At 40.7% G+C, this 27,806-nt stretch overlaps 1 protein-coding gene across 1 annotated transcript in view; it reads left to right on the top strand.

The window, feature by feature from the left end:
- The first annotated feature begins 12,600 nt into the window (after positions 1 to 12,600).
- Positions 12,601 to 27,806, top strand: part of SYNPR (synaptoporin) — a 294,771-nt gene continuing 279,565 nt past the window's right edge. Inside the window, exons 1-2 of the mRNA XM_068983000.1 lie at positions 12,601 to 12,618; positions 12,744 to 12,809. Coding sequence (XP_068839101.1) covers positions 12,601 to 12,618; positions 12,744 to 12,809 — 84 coding nt within the window. The remainder of the gene's footprint in view (positions 12,619 to 12,743; positions 12,810 to 27,806) is intronic.

Genomic DNA, 27,806 nt, shown 5'->3' with positions numbered 1-27,806 from the left:
TGTGCATCACAACAAACTGTGGAAAATTCTTCAAGAAATGGAAATAACAGACCACCTGACCTGCCTCCTGAGAAATCTGTATGCAGGTCAGGAAGCAACAGTTAGAACTGGACATGGAACAAGAAACTGGTTCCAAATCGGGAAAGGAGTACGTCAAGGCTGTATATTGTCACCCTGCTTATTTAAATTGTATGCAGAGTACATCATGAGAAACACAGCTGAAAGAAGCACAAGCTGGATTCAAGTCTGCCGGGAGGAATATCAATAACCTCAGATATGCAGATGACACCACCCTTACGAACTAAAGAGTCTCTTGATGAAAGTGAAAGAGGAGAGTGAAAAGGTTGGCTTAAAACTCAGCATTCAGAAAACTAAGATCATGGCATCCAGTCCCATCATTTTATGGCAAATAGATGGAAAAGCAATGGAAACAGTGACAGACTTTATTTTCCTGGGCTCCAAAATCACTGCAGATGGTGACTGCAGCCATGAAATTAGAAGACGTTTGCTCCTTGTAAGAAAAGCTATGCCCAACCTAGACAGCATAGGAAAAAGCAGAGACATTACTTTGCTGACAAAGGTCCATCTAGTCAAAGCTATGGTTTTTCTAGTAGTCACGTATGGATGTAGGAGTTGAACTATAAAGAGAGCTGAGTGCCGAAGAATTGATACTTTTGAACCATCATGTTCGAGAAGACTCTTGAGAGCCCCTTGGACTGCAAGGAGATTCAACCAGTCCATCATAAAGGAAAGGAGTCCTGAGTGTTCATTGGAAAGACTGATGCTGAAGCTGAAGCATCAATATTTTGGCCACCTGATGCAAAGAGCCGACTCATTGGAAAAGACCCTGATGCTAGGAAAGATTGAAGGTGGGAGGAGACAGGGATGAAAGAGGATGAGATGGTTGGATGGCATCACTAACATGATGGACATGAGTTTGAGTAAACTCCAGGAGTTGGTGATGGACAGGGAAGCCTGGTGTGGCCAAAGTACTGGAGCTTCAGCTTCAGCATCAGTCCTTCCAATGAACACCCAGGACTCCTTTCCTTTAGGATGGACTGGTTGGATCTCATTGCAGTCCAAGGGACTCTCAGGAGTCTTCTCCAACATGACAGTTCAAAAGGATCAATTCTTTGGCGCTCAGCTTTCTTTATAGTTCAACTCTAACATTCAGACATGACTACTGGAAACACCATGGCTTTGACTGGATGGACCTTTGTTGGCAAAGTAATGTCTTTGTTGTCTAGGCTGGGCATAGCTTTTCTTCCAAGGAGCAAGTGTCTTTTAATTTCATGGCTGCAATCACCATCTGCAGTGATTTTGGAGTCCCCCCAAAATAAAGTCTGACACTGTTTCCATTGTTTCCCCATTTATTTGCCATGAAGTGATGGGACCAGATGCCATGATCTTAGTTTTCCAAATATTGAGTTTTAAGCCAACCTTTTCACTCTCCTCTTTCACTTCCATCAAAAGACTCTTTAGTTCGTCTTCGCTTTCTGCCATAAGGGTGGTGTCATCTGCATATCTGAGGTTATTGATATTTCTCCCGGCAATCTTGATTCCAGTTTGTGCTTCATCTAGCCCAGCATTTCACATGGTGCACTCTATATACAAGTTAAATAAGCAGGGTGACAATATACAGCCTTGGCGTACTCCTTTCCCAATTTGGATCCAGTTTCTTGTTCCATGTCCAGTTCTATCTGTTGCCTCTTGACCTGCATACAGATTTCTCAGGAGGCAGGTCAGGTGGTCTGTTATTTCCATCTTTTGAAGAATTTTCCACAGTTTGTTGTGATGCACACAGTCAAAGGCTTTGGCATAGTCAATAAAGCAGAAGTAGATACTTTTCTGGAATTCTCTTGCTTTTTGATGATCCAACGGATGTTGGCAATTTGATCTCTTGTCCTCTGCCTTTTCTAAATCCAACTTGAACATCTGGAAGTTCATGGTTCATGTACTGTTGAAGCCTGGTTTGGAGAATTTTGAGCATTACTTTGCTAGCGTTTGAGATGAGTGCTAGCCTGTGAGCTGGGTTTCTCAAGCCACCCAAATGGGCAGGGGCAGGTCCCACAGACTGCATTCCATGCAGACAGCTGCTACTAGGTCCCTAAGACAGGGCTAACAGTGATGTTCACTGCCGCCTCAAGACTTGGCCTGGACAGTGGGCAGCAGTGGCGAGGGCTCTGGAGCCCTGTGGGACACAGCTCCCAGCTGTTTTCTAGGGGAGATCTATGTGAGAAGTGTGGGATCTAACCCTTAGCTCACTCTCTGCCTGACGACTACCACTTTCCTGACTGCTGGCTGAATTCCCTCACTAAAGTCACTCCTTGACAGCTTGCGGGTGGGGCCTGCTGGAGTACTGACCAATGGCTGAGCAGGACCACTAAAGTTCACTCCTTGACAGTTGGTTGCTATGGGCAGGGCCAGGGCATTGACCAATGGCTGAGCAGGATCACTAAGGTTCACTCCTTGACAGTTGGTTGCTTGTGGACAGGGACCACTGTGGCACTAATCAATGGCCTAGTGGGACTTGTTGCCTGGAAACTCTGCAAAGTAATGGCACAGAGTGATGGCCATGTGCTAAGGACTGTGCTCAGCTACACTCTGTTATACTACTTGTAACACATCTGAGGTCAGACAACTCTATTATTTTCAAACTTTACTTTCATCTCTGGCTCCATGGTGGCTGGCTGCTCCTGCTTCTGTCATCACATATGAATCTTAACCAGCAGGAAGAGAGAAAGGAAGCAGACTGGTATGAAATGACAAGGAAAAGTGACCATCATAAAATTTTGGTTGTGTAACAATGTATATGGTATTATCTCACTTCTATAAAATATAGCATGCATACTATTTGAAATATATATAATGTGTATATTATGTTTTTGGTATAGATACATATATAACATGCATATATGTTGGCTCAGTGGTAAATAATCCACAAGGAGTGTGTGAGTGCAGGCAAAGATGCTTCAGTTGTGTCCAACTCTTTGCGACCCTATAGACTAGCCCACCAGCTCCTCTGTCCATGGGATTCTCCAGGCAAGAATACTGGAGAATCTCTTAAAACCCGCATCTCTTATGTCTCCCACATTGGCAGGCAGGTTCTTTACCACTAGTGTCACCCGGAAAGCCACTAATGTAGGAGATGTGGGTTCAATCTCTGTGTCGGGAAGATCCCCTGGAGAAGGAAATGGCAACCCACTTTATTATTCTTGCCTGGAAAACCCCGTGGACAGGGGAGCCTGGTGGACTATACTCCATGGAACTGTGGAAGAGTCAGACAGGACTTAGCAGCTAAACAACAACATGTATCTCTATACGAAAAGAGTGTATATTCCTCTGGGCAATGGAAGTAGCAGGTAGAAAAGAGGGATTTCTACTTTAAGTAGTTCTAAACTATGTGAAATTTTTTATGTATTACTCATAAAAATATCTGTAAAGACAAGACAGGCTACCAGAAGTGTTAATATGCTTATATTTCTCTCCATGAACTTTCCATTAACACAAACATACACATTAAACCAAAAAATGATTACCTTTAATTGATTTTTATATAGAGATAAAAACCATCAGATAAAATTACATTTTTCTCTTGGTTAATTAATGATCATGCTAAGGAAAAAGTAATCCAACGTTCATTTCAATAAATGAAAACTTTCATAAATATGCTCCATTTCTTAGTCTACCACTGAGCATAATAGGTCCTTGGCTAGAGAAATAATAGTACCAAGTAATTATTAACATTTTTTTAAACTTCAAGATGTCAACCAAGCATTCCTTAGATCTATCCTATTTTTAAATGAAGACTTATTTTGGAGCAGTTTCAGGTCCACAGCAAAACTGAGCAGAAGGAACAGAGACTTCTCATATACCCTCTAGTCGCCCCCCCAAAAAACAGAGTCTCCTCCATTATCAATTTCTACTATCTTAGTGATATAATTTTTGCAATCGATGAAGCTATACTGACAGGTCATAATCTCCCAAGATTCATAGTTTACATTATGGTCACTTTTGGTGCTGTATATTACATAGATTTAGAAAAATGTAAAATGACATGTATCCATCATCATGGTATCATTCAGAGTGTTTTCACTGCCTTAAAAATCCTGTATATGCCACCTTTTCATCCCTCCCTTCACCCTAACTTCTCGAAACCACTGTTTTTTTCCTGTTTCCATAGTTTCACATTTTCCAGAATGTCATATGGCTGGAATTATACAGTTTATAGCTTTTTCATTGACTCCCAATGTTTAAATATACATTTAAGGTTCCTCCACGTCTTTTTATGAAACAAGAGCTCAATTCGTAAAATATCAAGCGTGTTCCTATCATGTTACTATAGCATTTAATGTCCTGTAACACTAAGGTATCTTTTGGATATATTGAAAATAAATGAGAACGGTGCTTTTCTTGAAAACAAACGATGTTCCAAAAAATATTACTAGTAAAACTGAAATGAAAAGACATAGAAAGATTGAGAATATAGAATGCATAGGAATAAACTTATCCAAGGAGGTAAAATTATGACATGCTGCTGAAAGAAATCAAAGAAGACATACACGAATGGAAAGACATATGTGTTCAAGGATTAGAACCCTTACTAAGGTTAAAAATGTCCACAGCACCAAAAGCAATCATACAATCAATGTAGTCCATATCCTAAGCCCATGAGCACTGTTCACAGAAACAGAAAAAAAGATTTTTTTAAATTCAATATAGAACCATAAAGACTTTAAATAACCAAGATAATCTTTAGAAGGAAGACCTAAGCTGAAGGTATCACACTTTCTGATTTCAAAAATACATCACTAAGTCGCAGCAATTAAACAGTTGGTACTCACATAAAGACAGATGCAGACCAATGGAACAAGAGAGGCCAGAAATAAACAAAGGTATACACATTTACCTGTTCTACAAGACTGTCAAGATTACATAATCGGGAAAGGGCAGTCTCTTCAACAAAAGGTGTTGGAGAGACTGGTTATCTGTGTGTTCTAATATCAATTTTTTTTAAAAAAAGATGAGAATGCAGGTAATCAGTTCCCTAATATCTAATCAGGGAATTGGGGTTGATAATGAAATAAAAGGCACATCAATATCTCTAGTTTCCAGTTATTATCTGAAGCATGAATATTTTATACTTTGAATAATCAGAAGGTATAAAACAAGTTCAAACTCCCCCAAATTACTTCAAATTTGGCTTCATTTCCATTTAGTTATATGAACTTGGGAAAGCAATTCGTTTGTCCATGTTTCAGTTTCATTATTTGTGAAATATGCATAATAACTAACTCATAGTGTTATAAAGAGCTTATCATAGTGCCTGGAACATAGGAAACTCTCAAAAGAAGTAACTTACAATTAGGCTGTTGATGGTATCTGTTGATCATGGTTTTGGGGGAAAAATGCGTTCATTTTCTGTCTTCTCTCCTTCTTTCTCTCTTCTTTTTTTTCTTCCTTCCTTCTTCTTCTTCTTTTTTTTAAACCTGTCTTCTATTTCTGGCAGACAGCCTATGTAATTGTACCTTTCTTCTGGGTATTATTTGCCAAGCAGGTGTAAAAGTGCAGTGCAATATAATTTAGTAAAGCCTAATTTTAGGTATTAGATTTGTGCTTCTCTCTGTGTGAGTGTCTCCAGCAGGATCCTCGCACAGCTGTCAAGCCATGTGAAAGAACCTAGGCCAACAGAGCATACGACCATGAAGGACCACAGAAGTCAATTTTCTAACGTCTCATAGCTGACTTAATTTGTTTTTTTACTTACAGGTTTAGATTGGGAAGGAATAAGTAAATGTATTCTTATAATTACTGAACAGGGTAAGGTTTTCTTTTGCCTCGTTCAGAGCAGATGCAAAAGCCATTCTGTCATATTTCAACACAAGGTCTAGAGACCATCTGGAGAATTTATTAAAATGGAAAGGATGCAGTCCAATGTGGATTACATGCTTTTAATAAAGATATGAGAGAATCCTTCTGATCTGTACTGTCTTCATCATCTGTAAGTTTTTTATATGTAAATATTTCTTTCTTAAACAAGAATAAAATTATTAGACTGCAAACACTGCCAAATAAAACTATTTTTAAGAAAATCATAAATTCCTTCCAAAACTCCACTTATAAATATAAAAGAAATTAAAAAAAAACTTTCATATTGAATTGCTATTTTTTAGGAGGTATATCCGGAGAAGGCAATGGCAACCTACTCCAGTACTCTTGCCTGGAAAATCTCATGGACAGAGGAGCCTGGTGGGCTGCAGTCCATGGGGTTGCGAAGAGTCGGATACGACTAAGCGACTTCACTTTCACTTTTCACTTTCATGCATTGGAGAAGGAAATGGCAACCTACTCCAGTGTTCTTGCCTGGAGAATCCCAGGGACGGGGGAGCCTGGTGGGCTGCCGTCTATGGAGTCGCACAGAGTCAGACACGACTGAAGCGACTTAGCAGCAGCAGCAGCCACAGCAGCAGGTATATCAGGAAGACTTCCCCTAAAAATGTTTTGAATGACCTGATATTCTTAACCAAAAAGAGAAGAATTGGAGTGAAAAAGAAATAAGAATTCTGAAAAGAAGAAAGAAAAGAGAAGAAAATGAATGATTTTTCTAAAATGTTTACAGTAAAGTAGTGGTTGTATAATTACTTGAGGTACAAATATCATAGACCATTTCCTTACCACGGGGGTAGGTCATATTTCTTGGCCATTCGGCAGCTTTCTGTATTAGATTCTTCTGCATGCTTACCTTGTGTTAACTCATTTATTCTTTCTTGCAGTGTGATGTGGGTGGTATAGATATTAACCCCATTTCATAGATAAGCAAACTGAGTGACAAGAGTTGAAGGAACTTACGAGGTCAAGGTCATACAAATGGGAAGTGATTGAGCCAGGATATAATGAATTCAGTCGATTTGTTTCCAGAACCTGTGTTATCACCTCTTACACTGGACTCTTGCCTGGGGAAGAAGACCGTAGGCAAAATGTGTCCATTCACTGGGCTCCACTTCCCTCAGTGAAAAGCTGCAGTGAATGTATGAGTTTGTGAAAACAGGGGAGTCGTCCAAGGAGAACATCAAAAATGATGAGCACTTTGGGCAACACAGCTAATGATGAAAGATGAAAATAATTAGAATGACTGAGCCTTTTAGAGGCAAGGAATGTTTCTACCTGTGTTCATGGAATACCAATAGCAGTATCATAGTAGCAGCAGACAATGGTGCCCATCTTTACTTTCTTTCTGCAGAGAAATTTTGTTTATGTTTCAGCAAGAAAAATGTTTTTGCCTAAAGCCTGTGACTTTTTCAAATTTGCAACAGAAAACTGCATATCATCTTTTTCTTGAAAAGTTATGATGGTGCGAGAAAAAATCATGACTCTGCTGTTTACCACCCATAAAAGCTTAGCTGAGATTTTTAATTTCTTGGCGCCTGCATTCTCTTATCTGCATAAGAAACAGTAGTACATACTTACACGGTTGATGAGGATATTAAATGAGTTATGCTTATAGGGGTGCTTAGCATTCTGTCCAGGAACTACTTACTATTTAACACACAATCATTATTATGATTACCATTATCATTACTATTAATTCCTGTGGTCAGTGATAAATCCTTTGACATGAGTTTCAGTCCTCTAATGTGCATGTGTTAAACCCTGGTCATACTGTCACAGATACCTGTTTTTTAAAAACAAAGGTGGAAGTTGAAACAGCAAAAGCATTTTGTGATGTGAATCCACCTTGGCCATCTACCCTTGAAATTTTATATCACTTCTTATTGTTAATTAAGAATGACTCCATTTGAAAGCTAAAAATTCCATAGGAAGCCTATGGACTCTTATATTGTCATGAAGTTTTAAGCCAAATAGAAACACGCACATCATTAGATGTTATTGCAGCCATTTAAGACTGAGACATCAGTAAAGATGGTTTTACCTGATCATTGTGTGGAGATATCATCCTACATTTATTGTAAAATTAGAGATCTTGAAAATGTTTCCACACTGTCTCCCGTCCTGTGTACCAGTGACTCTATGCAAACCAAACACACCAACAAATGTTACAAAAACATGCTATTGGCTTTTGCTTTCACTCTCACTAGTTAAGAAAAGGTTTGGAGAGATCAGGTTAGCAGCACGAGCAGAGGGTGAAATATATACCAAATTGAATGACTTCCATTCATTACTTATTTCCAGTATTTTAAATATCATAAAACATGGTATTTTCTCCTGCATTAAGTTGCTATGGATAAAATATTAATTTTTCTTTTTTGCCAGAGACATAGAATGATGAAATCCAGGTATGTTATTCCCTGAGGATGAGATTTAATTTGCCCGAATAACTCAAGTCCATCTACAGAAGTTTGGTACTTTGTAGGGTTTTGTTTTTATTTTTGTAGTTTTTGATTCAAAATTCACCCTCTTTGAGATTCAAAAAAAATTTTTTTTAATGTTATTTGCTTGTGTTATCAAATACTGAGCTTGCACAAACTGGGTTTATGGTTTATCTCACTACAAGGTAAGCCCTGTGAAGGCAGGGATTTTGTCAAGCTGTTTACAGCTGACATAGAAATAATAACACATGTTGGCAGGCAGTCCTTACTTGTCCAATGAATAAGTCAAGGTTTCTCAACCCTGGCAACTATTGACATTTTGTTTGATTCTTTGTTGCAGGCAGCTGTCTTCCGCATTGAAGGATGTTGAACAACATCTTTGGCCTCTACCCTCTAGATGCCAGGAGGTGCCAGTAGCAACTCCCCTCCCTAGCTGTGACAACTTCAAATGTCTCCAATTATTGTTAAATGTCTCCTGGGGGAGGCAAGGGCCCACAATGCCCTTTATCGAAACTACTGCAGTAATGAATTGTTTTGACATGTCAAAGGAAATCTTCATAACTACAGGTTCCTAGATGAAAACAAAAGAAGAATTTGGAAGCTATTTGATTTGTATAATCAATGCTGACTGCTAAGTTGCTTCAGTCATGTCCAACTCTGCAACCCTATGGACTGCAGCCCTTCACGTTCCTCTGTCCATGGGATTCTCCAGACAAGAATACTGGAGTGGCTTGTCATGCCCTCCTCCAAGGGATCTTCCTGACCCAGGGATCACACCTGGGTCTCTTATGTCTCCTGCACTGGCAGATGAGTTCTTTAATCTAGTGTCACCTGGAAAGCCCTAATATAATCAATATAAGCCACTAAAATGGATCATTTATTCGCCACCAAGTTAACAGGATTGTTGAATCATTTCAAGAGATTTGTTACAGTAAAAGGGAAATTATTTTTCATCATCACGGAGCAGAGGAGAAGGGGTCACTCTCAGTTACTGGCAGTAATACTGTGGCAGTCTTTTATCATCTCTCCTATTGCTCCCAATCCAGTTCTTAAAGGAACCTAATGTTACTTCCATATCTGAATATAGAGGTTCTAGCCCAAAATTTACAAAGTATTTAACATTGTAAATAGGATATGGAACTCAGGGTTATTTTGGTGATGCAGCTGTTGGCAGCTCATACATTTCTGGAACGTGAGAAGCATCCTCTGACAATGTGCAATTGTTGTCTAAGCGACTACATTGCCATTTGCCATGATTCTGGTTTCCTTCACATGGTGTTTGGAGGACTTAGAAAATTTGCCACCATATTAGCAAGGAGGAATGTTGGGTGTGAAGAGAGGCCTGCGGGAATAGGCTCAGTGATCACACTTCATCTTCGCCAAGTTCTCAGCTCAAATGAAATGCAAGTGGGTGGTATTTTAAATAAATCAATTTCTCTGTCTAAAGAGATACACAAGTTTATATGATTTTCTAACCTGGATATACTATCCATAAAAGGGGATGGCAGTGATGTTAGATGAGGTATTTAAAGCACTTAGCATAGTGGCTGGCAGGTAGTGAGAACTGAGTTAGTGTAAGCTATTATAATCACCTTCATTATTAAACATATGCAGGAGGCGTTATACCTCATAAGCTACTTGACTATGATGGAAAGAGCAATGATGCAAGGACAATGAAGTCATACAGGATGGAATCTTGGTTCAGCTACTTCCTAGCTGTGCTAGTGTGCACTCAATCAGCATAATTACGCTGTATTGTATTAGTAGGAACAACAGACTTTAATATCTAAGTTGCTTGCAACTCTTAATGCCTTTCTTGTTCAAATCCATGTCCATCAACGCCCAACTGCAGCTCTGCTTTACATCAATCTCATGCCAAGACCTAGATTGTGAGAATAGCCTCTGTGCAATGAATACATCAGATTCATCATGGTAGAAGGAAATTTAAAACATGGCAAATCATGAAGGGGTTCTTACAATTTCTGCTTAGAAAGGTAATCATAACATCTGCCCACAATCATTGGCCAAAGCAAACAACATGGAAACTTCCCAGTTCAAAGGGCAAGGATATATAGTGGAGGATTACTGCAGGAAGTACCAAGATGGTACCACCATCGACCACCCACTTAAGTGGGCCTCGGAGGCCTCATCTTTGCTTTTGCAACAGTGTGAGCAGTTGGAAATGAAACTAATACACTTGGAGATGTTATGATGTGCCAGACTCTGCTCAAGATATACCTACAAAATCTCATAGAGTCCCCAAAACAAGCAGTTAAATTGACATCGCTGGCTCCATTTGACAGATTTTTTAAAACCAGAGATCTTGAGGAGGTTAAGTAACCTCACACACAAAATCATATACAAAAACTGTAGGACCCAAGCTGAATATCTGCAGTTGCATAATCACTTATTTTTGAAATAACTTGTTTCTAATTGTTTTAGACTCTATCTGCATGTAGGAAGAGCAGTAGGAACAAAACTGGCTGGCTGCAGATGGTGCAACTAGCCCTTTGGAGTTCTGACTCACTAACTTTCAGTTTTTCTCCAACAAAATCCATGGGCAGGGGTCATCTACCCTGGCCACTCTTCTTTTTTTTTTTACCCAGTTTTGGTCTGCTGCCTCCCCTTCTCAGACTCCAAGCTATTCATTTCCATCTTTCTCCTCAACTCCTGAAAATTAATTACTCTCCCTCCTTCTTTCCCCCACCCCAACTCCAAACCTTTTTGGCAAATCTTTGTAGTAAACAGATGGGCTATCTGTGTTGCTGGGAGACCACTTGATACATGGAACCCAGTCCAAATGGAGTGAGAAGGAAGGTGACGTATCACCTACCGGGTGGAATGCCTCAGAGTGCTAAAGACTCCTCCTCCTCTCTTTTTTTCAACTGAAAAAAAATTTTGGCCCCCCAGGGGTCTAACCTGTGGCCCATGGTGGTGGAAGGGCCGAGTCCTAACCCCTGGGCCATCAGGCAAGTCTCCTTTTCTATTTTGAATTTAACTCTGGCTTCATTCTCCATACTCCCCTCATGGGTCTCAGTTTCATCTCTAAAATGAGAACAATAGGAGTTACTACTGCTAACTACTACTACTAGTAACTATTACTACTAACCCATGGGCGTTTCGTGAATATTTAATGAAATGATGTTTATCAAGCCCATAACACAGCTTCTGAGAACTCAACTGTTTTGTTGTTGTTACTATTGGTGGCAGGCTCAGGACACTAAGGGAGGAAGAGTGTATGAGGTGAGATGGGGAGCACTCAGTCCTATTTATGATGGATTTGGGGGGCTTAATTTGAGGACTGTATTTTAGGCAGAGGATCTCAGTTGAAACAGCATGAGTTTCACAGAAACTTGAATTCCAATCCCTGTTTAGCATCTCATGAGCTATGTTACCTTGTATAATTCAGCCTGACGAAATCTATTTTCTACTTTTTTTTCTTTTTTTCTACTTCAAAATTACAGGCGTAGTAATTTGCTCCAGACCTGACACAGTGGCTACGGGATTACCTGCCCGGCATACTGCCCCAGATTTTTATAATTCATGCATTTCCAGTCTCCCCGCCAGCCCCCTTCGCCTTGACCTGGCCCCTCGCTTATCCCTGAGGGAATGGGCAGTATTCACCCTGTTCTTACATCTCTCCCACCACCTGGCACTGCTGGGCCACGCGAAGAACATTCCATGAAGGCTCCGGCGCATGACCAGGGCAGCGGTCTGTCCCTGGTGTCCAGAAGTTTCCAGAACGCACACACCTCTTCACTTACGGTGTGGGTTGCCTGTTTCTTACCTGGAACCCAGGTCTTCAGGCGGGGGACCATCCTGCTGAGGGTGCCAGCCGGCTTCTTCCAAACCTACAGCCCCAAAGTTGCCCTGGAGCCTAAGGGTAGAGGGCGCGCCCGCGGCGACGCGACTGCAAGGTCGCGGCTTGGCCTCGCCCACCTTCGCGCCCTCGGGCCCCCGCAGCCGGCCAATCGCAGCCTCCCCCGGGCCGCGGGGCGGGCGCCCCTCCCCACCTCCTCCGCGGCCCCGCGCCCGCCCTCCCCGCCGGCCCCTCCCACCCTCGCCGACCGTGCACGCCGCGCCCGCACACGCAGGCTTCCAGAACCCAGCCGCTGCGAGCCCGCTCGGGGCGCTCGGCTGTCCACCGCCTCGCTCCCCGCGCCCTTTCCGAAAAGGGGCTTCTGGCCCTGGGCCCTGCGGCCGAGGACGGCGGTGGCCCTCGAACTTCATTTTCAAAGGCGCCGCTGGGTGAGAAGCCCGAGCGAGGCGAGCTATGGATCCCGTGAGCCAGGTAGGACTGACTGGGCAGCGCGGGTGATGCCGCGCGACCCCCGGGGTTGGATGCCGCGTCCCCCAGCCCCTTCCTCATGCTCTCTCTCGCTCTTTCTCTCTCTGTCTCGCCTTCTTGGCCCACAGCTGGCCTCAGCAGGTACCTTCCGGGCGCTGAAGGAGCCCCTTGCCTTCCTGCGAGCCCTAGAATTGGTGAGTAGCGGGCTAATGTGCAGGGAGGAACCAGCAGGTGAGGAGAGGTCGGGTGGGGTGCTCTCGTCTCGGTTCTTCTCCAAGCCTGGGAGGCCAGCCGCTTCCTTCGATCCTCCCCTCTCCTCAGGTGCCATTCCAGGATGGCGGGGACAGGATGGAGGGATCCGGCTTGGAGGCGGGAGCGTGGACGAATTTTTGCAGGCGCTTAGACGAGGTGTCATCTCACAGGCGCGCAGGGGCTGAGGAGAGAAGCCTCCTGGGGAGACCGGGAGGAGAGCAGATGGAGGCGCTGCCGCTGGGCTCTGGCTGCTCACCTGCATTTTGCGGGGCTGAGGGCGTGAGAGGAGGGACCTGGGGGTGAGCGAAGTAGGAGAGAGGGCTTGGCCAAGCTGGGAAAGTTGGTGAGCGCGGCAGCAGCTCTCCGCCCCGCCTGGGATACAGGAAGCGCTGTGATCCACGCTCCAGCGAGAGAGAAGCTGAGAAGCTGTGAAAAACAGTAGCGTTGAAGGCAGGACTTCCTCCTGTCCCAGAGTTTCTCTACTCTAGTCGCTCTCGAGGACTTTTCTGATTTCTCCTAGAACCTCCCAGCCTTCTTTGGAGCTTTCTTCAGCGCCTGGGTTTTAGGAAGTTGTATTACTCTCATGTTCTGTCCCCTTAAAAAAGAACTTGATAGTCCTAGGACAGCTTATCAGAGGAGTAAGGCGCAGAAAAGCTACCAACGGGGCCACAGAGCTTTGTTAGTATTGCCGGCTTGGATGATCGTTATTCAGAGTGAAATCTGCGGGTCACACATTCTCTCTTGCTAGGAGCTCTGAAAGGCAAGCGAGTCTATCTGAACAGAAAGTTCAAAGCCCGTCATGTAGCATTAATCACAGGCCCTATCACTGAGGAGCTAGGAAGTTATGTAAGAGCGTGTTCGTCCTCCCAGATCTTAGCTCCAAGGGCCAGTATCCAGGTTTGGCAACACAACAGTGTTACATGCTTACATGGTTGATCAGGGTAATCACATCTGCCTTGTTTGTAAACCTGCATTAAAATGCATGAATCTATCAACTGGACATGGCATCAGGACAGCGTTTGGAAGGCTTGAACCAGTGGTTCAAGGATGGCTTTTCTTAAACTGTTTTCCTCACAGCCAGGTTAAATCATGCAGGACTCAGTCCAGGCAGCTTTCAGTTGACTTTCTCAGACTTCTGTCCACGCTCATTCTTTTAGCCATTCAACATTCTCTGTGGAAGAGTGAGTTGTTGTTTTTTTTTTTTTTTCCTCTGTGTAAAGGCTGCATTGTCAAGCCATTGTCTCTCAAAACAAAATTCAAAGACCTGCCATCATTTCTGACACAGTCTCTCATGGTCTCACACTGTCGCTGTCACCCACCTGAAACATTCATTTGTATTCCCTTCAGTCCTGTTACAATGTTATTTCATGTCACTCCCCCCACACACCCTCAGTGAGTATATTTCAAAGTGTGAATGGTTTTGTTTTCAATGCAGATTTCTGGAAATCAAATAAAAATATTGGAAAGATGGTTGCCCAGAAATCTGCATTTTTAAGCAACTTCCTAGGTTCTTCTTAGGCTCATTAAAGTTAGAGGACCACCACACTAAGCTATACAAGGTCCCCCAAAACTCAAAAGCACCTGTTAGCTTAATGTTCTTGTTATTTTTGTTCATACTGGATGGAGTCCTGTCACAGCCCAAGCCAAATACAAATGTTTGTCTTTCAACCTCAGCTTAAATATTACCTTCTCAGTGAAGATTTCTCTCATAATTGCTTCTTTCTCTCTCCTCTGCCCCAAATTGAATGATTCACCCCATTCTTTGAGCTTCCATTACATCTTATTCATTCATTTATTCATAAGAATTTATCATCCTGTCTTATAGTTATCTTTTCTTGATGTGTGTGAGAGATATATTAACTTAATTTTTTAAAAATTGGAGTATAGTTGATTTTCTCTCTTCTTGGCCTCTAACTCTTTATGGAAGAAGGAATTTTGCTTATAAATCAATGATTAGCTCTCATCTGTGCCAGAGAACCTGAGTAAGGGACCAGTAAAACCTTGAAAGGACGTATACGTTAGTTGATTGCCACCTTTTGAATGAGCTAAGGTTCACAAACGAGAGCAGGGAGATAGAAGGTGTGAGAAAGTGTATCAAGGTGGAGAAAGGAAAGTATCTCTTCTGTGCATGCCATGGCTGAAGAATCACTCACAGGTCTTTGTTTCCTGTGGAAAATGGTGACAATGAGAGAGAGGTCTAGCTTTGGAAGAAAATTTGTTCTGTTTGTCTCAGTGTTCCCCACAGGTGCCTTTGTATGTGATAAGCAAAAATTGTAAATTGAACATGACAGAGCACTAAAAACATCCCTGTTCCTCCTGTTCTGCGCGAGAGCAGCTTCTCTGTGGGAGAAGCTGGTAGTCTTGAATGCATTTCAACATGGTGCTTTCAGTTTTCAATATTTGTGCTATAAAAGTAAAAGTGTATGTAAAGGTCTGTGTTCAAGCCAATTTAATGCAATATCCTTTGTAGGGGAAAGAACAAAACAATTAGTAAATTTGTTAATAGGAAAGTCATTAATATATGATTCATGCATGCTGTGGAATATTACACTGTCATTGTAAAGGTGAGTTCAATTAATATGTGTTGACCTGGAGGTCAGCATGTGAGATTGTGTTTGATAAAATTATTAAGTGCAGAAAAATGAGTTTCATTCTTATTATTTAATGAAATTGCTATATGGAAAAAAAAGTGGCTTTCAATTTTCCTTCTTTTAATCAACACATGGAAAATGTATTCACTCAGATTTCAGACGAATGGGTAGCATGTAAATTTTTGTAAATATAAAAAAAACCCCATAACTTTGTGAATGTGTGTGTGTATGTAATTTGTATAAGCATAACATTGATATTTTTTCCCCAAAGGGTGTAATTTGAGGTTCAGTGAGTGAACTCCGGGAGTTGGTGATGGACAGGGAGGCCTGGTGTGCTGTGATTCATGGGGTCGCAAAGAGTCGGATACGACTGAGCGACTGAACTGAACTGAACTGAGGAGAGGAGAGTGGGAAGGAAAGCTGTGTTCTGCAGAAAGAATCATGGACATATCCCTTGTTAACAGTTGTGTACATGAGTAATTTAAAAAATAATTCATATTTGAAATGACTTCCTATGGATTGACCATGTGAAGCAATATTACTTCTAAAGACAGCTTCCACTTTGAGATTTATTGCCTTGGAGGGAAGCATGCACTTTATTGATGTGTCCTTTGCTTAGGAAGGGCTCATAGATATAGTAGATTTGAAATTTCAAAACATAAAAGTCAAACCTTCAAGGAAGAAGCTTTAGCCAGTTTCAAAGACCTTGAGGCAAAACTTCCAAATGCTTAATCTCTACTTCTGTGTGGTCAAAGGCATTTTCAGTATCTTTTGAGTCAAAACCAAAACTCAGGACACAGCACTGACTCTGATGGTCTGTTTCATGTATTCTCTGATGATTAAAAAAAAAAAAAATTTAAGGTCCAGAAGAATCTCTTAAAACATAATTTGAAGATAGTAAAAAAAAAATTAATTGAATTTACCTTATTTCTCCGACTTACTAAGTTGGTGTGAAATCCTGCCTTCTACTAATCACTCTCATTTTGCTACTTCAATTCTTTGCCAGGAGAACTTTGGCCTGCCTTTTTTCCTTTTAAAACACTTTTGTTAGTGCATTCTTTCTTCTTTTTACCATTTTCAGGGGTCTGTATTTGCACCTGTAGATTTGTGTGTAATGGCAGGTGAGGGACCCCAGCAGTTCCAGGACTAGAATTGGTGCAGATGTAAGAACATTACTTCAACTCCCCCAGATAATACTTGATGGCTGGCAGGTCCAGACTCTGCCCCTTTAGAGTTAACTGCTAGGTCAGCTTGTTTCATTCCTCTAATTCTTAATCTTTTACATCCATCTCCCATTTTTCCATATCATTTCTTCTACAAACCCTGAACTCCATATCTCCATTTTGCCTTCCCAAAGCAGGCCAGCTAATCCAGAGATGCAACATGTCTGATGTAAAAGGTATACAGTGCCTTGATTTAAATGGAAGGACCTGCTTTCTGAATCATCATTCCTGAATCTAAATTCTGATCTGTTTTCCTAACATCATACTGCTTGCTTGATATGAATAGCATTTTTGATCATGTTATTGATAATAGCACATTAAGCATGTTTATAACATAACATAATGTAATATAGTTATCATTTTAAACTCTTGAGGAGGAACACTAGCTACCTCTGTCATGCAGGCTTCATATGAGGCACTGTATTCCACTGCTTTCCATGCATCATCGTATTGAATCTGCATGGCTTATGTTCTCATTTCCATGAAGTTATTAACCATGAAGTTAATAACTCACCAAGGATAAAATAGTAGGAAATGGCAAAGCCAAAATCTGAGCATTCTCATTCCAAACTGTATTCTCTTAAATGCTACAGTGTTCTGCTTCCTTCCATGTGGCAGGCACCTGCCATAGCTTATCCCTAACCCTCAAAGAAACGTAAAAGGCAGATGCTATCCTATTTTGCAGTGTTTATCTCACCCACTCTGATATGTATTTAAAGCCTTTTCTGAAAATGCCACAGGGATTTTATATTTAGAGATTAGCTCAACAGATATCAATTGTCTTTGATATTGTTTTATTCTCTATTGTTTTTAATTAACCAAAGTAAAGTAGGTTCTAGTTAAGCAGTAGTATCTTTTCATTTAAAATATGTCGGAAAAGAGTTTGATTATAAAGCCAAGAATTTAATCTTATGGTCGTTTTTTCTTTTTTCTTAAAAAATACCTGTGCATGAGTCAGACAGCTCTTTTTTTTCCCTAAGCATAAACAGGATAGGAATTCTAACATGCAACTAATTTAAATTATAAGCAGTAATCTGCCATGAGGGTGTGATGTAATTGCAAAGCTACATTAACTTGGATTTAATTATAACTTCTAGCCTCTCAATTAGTGACAAAAGTCATGTGTGCAGTTGGAATATGAATCAATAGATACATTTTTCATAAAAGAGCAACTCCCCAGTGGCTAATGAATTTATCACAATGTTTTTCTGAGTTCTATGAAGACAATTGATATTTGGCCCCACAAATACAGAAAACAAGATTAAATTACTACTTATGGATTTAAATCCCTATTTTATCCTTTTCCTAGTTTGATAACCTGGGGCAAGTTATTTAACTTTATTGGGCATCATTTTTCTCATCTATAAAATGAAACTGATGATAGTTCCTACTTTAAAATGTTGCCATAAATGACTCAATTCACATAAACCACCTAGCACAGTGCTTGGGCTATCAGAAGTGCTCATAAGTGATATTAAGGTGATGATGGTAGTGTGATGATGATAAGGGTAACTATTTGAATAATTATGGGGTTGATGGAAAGAAGGAAATAGAAATCCACCAGAAAGTAATTTAGAGCATTACGGCAACCTCTTGCAAGTTAGAGTCTTGGCAGAATTCTGACGTAGAAAATCTATCATACACTTGAATGTGCCTCTTTTGAGCTTCTCTCCCCTTACATCATGAGGTCCAAGATTTTTTCTTTTTTACCAAAGCATAAGTGACTCTGTAGGGCATTGATCTTTGGAATATTTGCACTCAAAGAATTTTCCAGAGAGGCTGAGTTTGAACCTAAAGGAACAGGTCTCACAGAAGAATTGTAGGAACTTAGTTCTCAGGAATGTTTTGGTGAGGTGTGGAGGGACAGTTTTCCTGATCTTTCTGAAATCATAATCCATAGACATTGTTTATTCTTGAAAGAATTACCTGTATCCAACTGACCTCTCCAAGATGTAGACATAGGTCTTTATAGTATCAACCACGGGCAATTACTAACCAAACCATAATAGCCAGGTACACCTGGCCAGTAGGCATCACCCAGATAAAAATAGGAGAAGAACCCTGCACTCATGCTCAACTGGAAACGTGACTTCTAGTTCTCTGTTCCCCAGAGGATTCACATGTCTTCCTGATCCAGGTAAGAAAAAATAGTCTTAAGGAAATAGAAACAAATGGTGAAAAATCTCCAAGGAATATATCTATAGAACCATGACTTTCCTTTGAGTCTTCTTTTTCTGCAGGCATGTCTTTGACTTTGGCTGTATGTGTGATTATTCTCATTCATTCAGTTAGCTTAGCCATCCTTTGAGAACCTCACTTCCTCACTGAATTTGGGGGAAAACACCCTTTGCCTACCTTTTCACAATTTTGGAAATTTTAAGGAAGAGCAAGCATGTGAAACACTTTGTAAACTAAAGGTCTTCCAGAAGTAAACAATGATTGTGTTCATGATGATGGTGATGATAAGGGAGTGATCTTTTCCAGTCGGGTGACTCTGGATATCATGACATACATGGGTGAAGGCTGAGGGTGTGAAGTGATCTCTGCCCCCTGAGGGGTTGAGCTCTTCCCTGCCACTCTGCATCCTTGAGCCTCTGCCCCAGTCTCTGTGGCCTCTCTGGAACCCACAAGAAAGAATGATACTGCCTGTTGAAACTGATGCATCATCAAAACTTGGAGAGATGCCACCGTCACCCATTTTATCTCTTATACTAAAAGCCTGTATCTCTTATACTAAAAGCCTGTTTCTTGCTCTGTACACATTTCACATTTATCAGATATTTGTAGGCTGGCGATGGTCTCTTGCACCTGCCACTTTTGCACATGTCACTTCCTTTGCTTGGAACACACACAGTTTTCACTGAACCCTTTTTAGCTGGCAGATTCCTCTTTTCAGGTGACAGTTTAGACATCACTTCTTTTGAGAGGGACTCTCTGAGTAGGGAAGTCCCTCTGGATGAAGTCAGCCTTCTGATGACTACCAGAGCACACTCTTCAATGACTTATATTTTTTGTTTTTTACCCATTTTTGCTTTTCAACCAGACTAAAGTTTCTGTGAAAACAAGGATCTTGTTTGTCTTATTCATAGTATGTTCTAAGCATCTTTATACAGTGCTTGACACATGCTAGGAATGCCTCCAAAAGCATTTGTAAATCCCACCAAACACCCAGACAGTAGATGCCTAGTAAGGCATTGGTTTGGGGTGAAGAATGTTCCTGCCAATGCAGAAAATGCAGGAGACACAGGTTCAATCCCTGGGTCAGAAAGATCCCCTGGAGAAAGAAATGGCAACCCACTCCAGTATTCTTGCCTGAAAAAAAAAAATCTCATGGACAGAGGATCCCTGGTGGGCTACAGTCCATGGGGTTGCAAAGAGTCAGACATGCCTGAGTGACTAAGCACAAAGCACAGTAAAGGCTTGGTTGAAGGAAGGAGGGAAAGAAAGGAGGAAGGAGAATAGAAAATGAAGAAATGAATCCCTGAGAACACGTTGGTGGGGTGTCAGTTACCTTCCATGATCTCCTGATCTTAATCGTTTTTCCATGTTACCTCCTATTAATAGTGATTGCTCATTACCTCTAGGTCTTGAACTTAAATGGTTTCCCCATTGAAAACAGTAGGGGTGTATATAATTTCTTCTTAAAGTCATGTCTTCTTATTTCTAGTTCAGGTTTCTTTCTACTATCTCATGTTAGAACACAAAGCAAAATTTAAATGCTCACCACCATAATGACTTAGGATGCCCAGACCTTCTCAAGGACCTTCTCCTTCTCAAAAATACTCCTAATCCCTGAGAAAATTTTTACTGATTTATGTATATTTTCTAACAAAATCTTTGTTTGTTGATCCGTTGCATAATGAATACAGGTTTAGCAACGTGTTGTTGAAACATACTTATAAGGAATTCTGTAGAATTCAGAAAGGATCCGAATATTTAGCAGCAGGATGAACCCTTAAATTCTTTTGGTTGCCTGATAAATTACCTGAGTCAGATTCCATCCTGGATGCAGGAAGAGCAAATCAATTTTGTCTGCCCATTTGTGTGTGTGTGTGTGTGTGTGAGAGAGAGAGAGAGAGAGAGAGAGCTCCCATCCTTTGAAATTGTTACTCTGAAGGACTTGTGTGCCAAATAAGAAGACATACCCCCAGTGGCTTTAACAAGAAATGATCACATATCCATCTGGTCTCCCATGAGACTTCCTGGCTCTGCTTTCATGCCCTTAATTCACCTGATGGCTTTGCCCACACCTGATAGACAGCTTGCATTACCCATGAGATCTTTCCTGAAGCTGAGATCCAGAAGAACTGAGAAGGCAGAATGGTTAGATTAGAGCAAAGCGTGATACCAGAAAATTACTAGGCACAGACCCATCTTCTGAGTGAAGACTGGAGACCTTAGGAGATGTTTAAGTTAGAAAAGAGAATGGTTTGATGAATAGAGATTGTGACTGTGGTTGGGAATGTGTTGACTTTGAAGCCAGACTTGCTTGGGTTCAACCATAGACCTTGAGTGTGTTCAAGCACAAATCAACCTTACTGAGTCTCAAGTTCCTCAGGGATCTTAACATACCTAAAACATATGTTTACATATAAAAATAAATTCATTGCTGAAACACCTGGGACATCTACTTTCTGTCCCTGACTCTCAACTTCTTGAATTGTAAAATGAGGATAACATCTAGAATACATTACTTGTGAAATAAGCTGAACCAACATGTATAAAAGTTCCCATAAGAGGGCTCAATAAATATTAAATGGTCCCAAATCTAGAAAACTGAAGCTCAGGTATCTGGGGACTCTTTACTGTAGGAGCAGTGCCTGATGTATTACCTTTAATTTTCATCTACACCTGCCATTTGAGGAAAGGGGGAAGGCATATTATCATTTTTTGTAATCATCATTGACCAGACTGTGTATAAGAACTTTCGTCATCAGAATCATATCACATATTCTATTTATGAAGCAACTGAAAGCAAAACATGATTCTATGTGTTTAAAATCTATTTTAGAAGACGTATGCTTCCTTGTTCAGAAAAAAAAAAAAAACTAAGAATACGTGTGAAATTGTAGCATTAAACACTAGGTATTCTGGGGGAAAGACTGTTTATTAGCAAGAATGATAAATTTGAAATATAAATAGTCATACTTTTATTATTACTTTAAATTGCTGGCTGCTTTTTGTTTTATTTTTACTGCCTGGGCTTATTTATTACATTTCCCTCACTTAGTAACAGAAAGAATACCTAGATTTGAGTGTCAGCTATGACACTGACAGGCTATGTAATGTTGTGCATGTTACTTTAACCTCTCTGGGTCTTTCATATTTATATGAGTAGAAATAATATTAATTAGCAGAAAGAATTATTGTGTTGGTTAAATGAAATAACATTTGCCAAGAGTGATGGCACATAGCAAGCACTCAATACATTTGTATTTTCTTTCCTTCTTTCCCCCAGAATATGTTTTACTGCCAACGTAAATTTCTCAAGGATTTGTGAAATTCTGGAAAACTTCATGAGGGAGCCTTTTTGTTTCTCTAGGTGTTCCTAGGTGTTCTTGTGTTATTCTCTGTCACACACATGCACACACACATGTTCTTTGTACTAAAGACATGAAGAGCACATACATGAGGCAAACATATTCTAATGGGAGAGTATGCTTTGGCGCACGTGGTTGGAAAGGGGAGAGCGATTAGACTGGATGACCAAGTCCGAGCTCATTGTCCCAAACAGACTGGAGCCCCAGGCTGTCTACAGGCCTTGGCCAGGTGACCATGAATTTGTGAAGCTTTTCTGAAAGGAATAACATACTTCTTTATTTTAAAGAAAGACAAAGCCTCCATAAATAGTGGGAGTTCATTACATGGCTGTATGTTGTTAGGTGCCAGTCCTAAATCAGTGCTATGTAACTTATACACACAATTTCATTCAGATCTTACAATGACCTCATTAAGTTAACTTGCCCAAAAGTACAGAGCTGATAGGTGACCAAGACAGGATTTCAAGCCACATCAGTCTGACCTCCTGCCTCTTCCATGCCTTCTGTGACCCAATGATACTAAGTCTATTTGTATTGGGCAGTGGATTTCTTTTGGTGTTCTATTTGCAACCATTTTTATGCATAAACTATTTGTTTAGTGATTTCAAATTATAAAAATATAAGCAAAAGTTAATAAATCAAAATTACTCAATATCCTTTTACTGAGAGACAACTAAGGTTAATATATCAAAAAATATCTTTCAGCCATTTTTAATGTTAATGTACCTTTTTTTCCCCTGTTAGATTGCTAGGACTGCTGTTACTTAATACCATGAACTGGGTAGCTTTAACAACAGAAATTTATTGTCTCAGAGTTCTGGAGACCAGAGGTCTGAGATCAAGGTGTGAGCAGAGTTGTTTCCTCCCGAAGGCCACGAGGGAGAATCCGTTCTGTACCTTTCTGCTAGATCCTGGTGGTCTGGCTGTCAGTCTTCGGTGTTCCTTTACCTGTTGATGGTGTATCACCTGAAATTCTCCTCTGTCTTCACAGGCTGTTCTCCCTGTGTGTGTGTCTGTGTCCAGACTTCTCTCTTTATGTGACAGAAGTCATATTGGATTAGGGCCTGCTCAACGCCAGTGTGACTTCATCTTAACTACATTTGCAATGATATTATTTCTAAATAAGGACACATTCTTAGGTACCAAAAATAAGGATTTCATCATGTGAATCTCAGAGGCATACACTTCAACCTGTAACAAATGGGTTCTTAGAATAGGCAAGGCTTTGTTTTCTGCTTTGCCACTACATAAAATACCTTCCTCCACAACTGTGATGGCTGTGTACTATTATATGGTGTGCCTTTACTAGAAATTGTTTAGTTTCTAATCTTAATAGTTTTTAAATGGCTATTATTTTTAAAACCTGCAGAGATTCCCTTCTTAAAGATAAATGTTTACTATAACTCTATTGTTGTTTACTATTTCTAGATGTAGAATTTCTGGTTCAAAAGGTTAGGCATTTTAGGTATTTGAAACAATTGCCTGATTGCCCTCTGATGAGGTGGTTCCATTGTGGGCATTGGCAGTTTAAAAGTTTTCCAATTTCCTAGAGAAAATGTAATCTTGATTAAATTTGTACTTTAATTTTGCACTGAGATTGCATCTTTTTTCATAAGATGGTTTATGTTCTCATTTTCACTTGGAAACATTTAATGGACAGAATGGATTTGTAAAGCAGTAGCTGAGACTGCCAAATTCATGAGGCTGTTCACGTGGACTTTTATATAAGCTGCTGCCTTCATCTTTCTAGGTCATTGTACTACTCCACTATTTGGAAATTTTTAGATGGCTGTACTCTGACTTGGGTAGAGAGGGAAATACTGAGCCTTCCTTTCTCTGAGTCATTATATAAGAATAGATTTCTAAAACTTTTAGCATACCAAAGCTAACTTCGATGTTATGAATCCTTAATAATATAAATAATTTTATAGTATAAAATTGTCATCCAAGTTGCACTGATTTATAATATTAACTTTATTTATCATAAGTAACATTATTATTTTACCTTAAATGATGCTTATAAGCATTGGTCCATACCTGGTACCTTTTTGAAATGTGAAGCTCATGTATATGTGTGTAGTGACTCATGCATACAGATTCATACCCTACCTTCTTTGAGTTTGAGGCACTTGGAACTTTAATAATTCTTTTATGGGAAAAGCAGAGTGGATGGGTGTTATTGCATCACCTGAGGAATCCTGGGGTGTATCTGGCCTTATTTTATTGATAAAATAAAATGAATTCAGCAGTCCCCAGATGCCAAGGGCATTTCTTGTATTTCCAGAATCACATTCCTGACCACACTTGCTATTAACAAAGATAACATTATGGATGTACTCTGCCTCTGCCTCACATATGGCTATTTTGGGCCACCTTGGCCCCTTGGAATTAAAAGAACAGTCGTAATCCATCATTGGGTACTTGCTGAGTTCCAGGCCCTGTGTAAAAAGCTTTCAATAAGCATGCCATTTAATTCTAGCAACTCTGTTACAAGACATGCATCATTGTTTCCCCTTCTTTAGGCAAGAAAACTGAAGATTAGAAAAACAAGTTTAAGTGTATATGGTTTCAGTGCATATAGTAATGACAGAAGAGCTGGGATTTTGAACCCAGATCTTCAGTGGTTCAAAAAGACTCACTGTGCTTCTCCTAGCAATTGTAGAGGGAGAAGAGGTTCCATTCTCCCCCGGAGACTAGATCCCTGTGGGAAGAACTGTCCCAGCCAATAGAGCTGCTGTCTGTAGCCCTAAGTGAACCGACTGCAGGACAGGCCCAGCCATTCTGCCAGGCTGATGGTACCTACCAGGGCAAAATCCGCCAAGGTGGTGTTTGCCCGAACTATTAATACTCATCTGCCTCAGTTTGGTGGGGAATTCTGTTTGGGGGCAGCAGAGCAAAATTCTTGAGCTCTCTTTGCAGTTTAAAGGCAAGTATTTTTTTTTTAAGGTATTTCTTATATATTCCCTTGACAACATGATAAATGAAAGGGTGGTTTTGATTTGCTTTGATTTATCTTATTTTATTTGTAGATATCAGAACCACAGTGGCCTAGGTAAACGATGGAGCATACTCAGAAAGAACCAGGGCCTGGCTGCTGCCTGCCTTTTCAGTTTGTCAGGAACGTCTCCACCACCTTTGAGCTGGCCGCCATGTGCCTGTGGAAATGCAGTTCTTTGCGCTTGGAAACTTGTGTTTTCTTGCTTTGTTTCTGGGCAACACTTAGTTTCCTCTCCCATCTTGGTTAGTCTGCCTTGGAAGGACCTGGGGAACATTCCCAAGGCCATCAGGCTGGTAAACATTGGGGCCCGAATGCACACCAGGTCTGCAGGGGGCCTGGTAGCTAATGTGTGAAGAAGCAGGAAGCAGGCTGCTGTCAGAGGCAATGCTGGTGACGTTTCTGCCTGTGCTGACATTTTGGCCTATGGAAGCCAGTTGTTGCTGAGCAGGAGCACAGGCCTAAAGTGTCTGGATACTCCCTGTGTTCTTAAGAAGACAGTAATAAGGATTCTGGTGCCATGCTTGGGAGGTTTGAATGCTGGAACTGGCTTCTCTTTTTCAAACGTCAGGAGGCCCAGCCTTTGGAGAATACACAAAGCATGGCTGACTCCTGGATGTAGCCTGCAGTCTCCAGCTTGTTCTCACTGAACCACAGAATCCCAGCACCCTGGAGGCTCTGTCTCTGTGCCTCCGTGGACCTGGCCTAGTTCGTCTTGTGCAGAAAGTTCTCAGGAGCCGTTTGATTGATGGATGAATGGGAACTTTGGTGTTCAGAAATTAACTCTTGCTTGATTTTTGAAATGATGGAATTAGTGAGTTTAAGGATTCCTTTTGCCATCTTTCAGATAGAATGAAAATTTATTTCTAGGAAGCATGGAAATATAGGGACTATGTCTTGGACCAAAATCACAGTGGGAGGCCATGGCGCCTAGTAGCAGCATAGGGTAAGTTAGTAATACAGCTCTGGGTCCCAGACAAGCATTGAGAACTGGATTTCTCAGTCAACCCATGTAATCTCAATTCTGTTCATAACAAGTACCATCTGATTGTTTGTAGTCTGAGGAATTATTGAATAAAGAATCCTAATGGGGGAGGATTCTGAAGACTTACGTAGAGTAGGACTGCTCAACAGGGCATTCTGCAACAATGGAAATGTTGTATTCTTCACTGTCCAAAGCAGCAGTCACTAGCCACAAGTGGCTATGGATCACTTGAAGCTGAGCAACTGCATTTTTAATTTATCTATAATTAATTTAAATTTAAAGAGCTAGTAGTTACCATATTGGACAGCCCACATGCATAGAATTGGTCCATCTATCTGCTTTGCAAGGGCAGTGTGCTAAACTTCAGTAGAATACTTAATAGGAACTGGCTACTATGTTGTGGAATATAGTCACTGTGGCTCTGTTCTTTAAAACATTCTGTTTTTTTGGTCACACCACATGGGAGGCAGAGAGCTTTAACCATTGGGCTCCTAGGGAAGTCCTAAAAGATTCATTTTTACATTTATTTTTTCAGTATTTTTTCCATATTATACAGTTGACGACAATGAGTTTATAAGCCACCTTCTAAAAATTTATTGGACCCTGAAATTTTAGAACTTTATCAGTTCTTTAGTTTGTGCTTTTTATGCATTTGCATATGTTTGTGAACTTTATACATCAATGTTGTAGATTGAAATAAAAAGATAAGCTAATCATCTTTTCTGTTTGCCTCCTGGTAATGAAGCAAGATGACAGTTGTTAAAGTTTTTACTAATTTATTAGCACAAGAATATCTCATAATAATAGTTACTGTTTTTTTAATGAAGATATACATTTTATTTGGAAGCAGGCTAAAAGTGACATAGATTGCTCAGCGTTATGTGATGCAGATAAATTTATTTCTTCAGGGTTTCATTATTAAGACACGGTGTTGAGACATTTATTTATCCCAAGATGAGCAAGATAGTCTGATATTGTTTTGACAGTGGTCTGTCAAGCCGTATAATTAGCATTAGAGTGTACCTTTAAGAGGAGTAAGAGCCTGGTAATGAGACGAAGAGAGCAGCAGTGGTACAGGTGTATTGTGACGGTGGTGTCAGCCACACGCACAAGACCCTGAAGCGAGCAAGTCTGCGTGTCTCACACCCTTCACTCCACTGTATCAGTCACCCATAGACAGTATGAAAATTTCTAGTCTGCCCAAGTGCCTTAGTTTTACAGTGTTTTGTCTGGGTCCCCTTGACAGCAGCATCTAAGTTACAGGAGGCTGGGAAGGGATGCCAGGGAGCAGGAATGAGGGACCAGGGAAGTGAAATGGCGATGGGAAATGAATCATAACCAGTAACTCACAGGGCTTCCTGAGCCAGCATCACACGTGCATCTCAGAACTCCCTTGGGGACAAATGGGGGACATGCTAATCCTTTGGCTCCCAGCCCCCCACTACTCAAGGGTGGCCTCATGGAAGTTAACTCCTGTCTTAATTTGAGTTCCACAAAGCAAACTCTAAAGTTAGGGTGACATAGTTTATTTGGGAGTTAATTTCCGCAAACACCAGTAGGAGAATTCAACAATGGGACAGGGAGTAGAAGGCAATAGAGAATAGT

Source organism: Capricornis sumatraensis, chromosome 10 (genome assembly GCF_032405125.1).
Source record: "Capricornis sumatraensis isolate serow.1 chromosome 10, serow.2, whole genome shotgun sequence".
Classification (NCBI taxonomy): Eukaryota; Metazoa; Chordata; class Mammalia; order Artiodactyla; family Bovidae; genus Capricornis; species Capricornis sumatraensis.
This window is presented reverse-complemented; position numbering and strand designations above follow the sequence as displayed.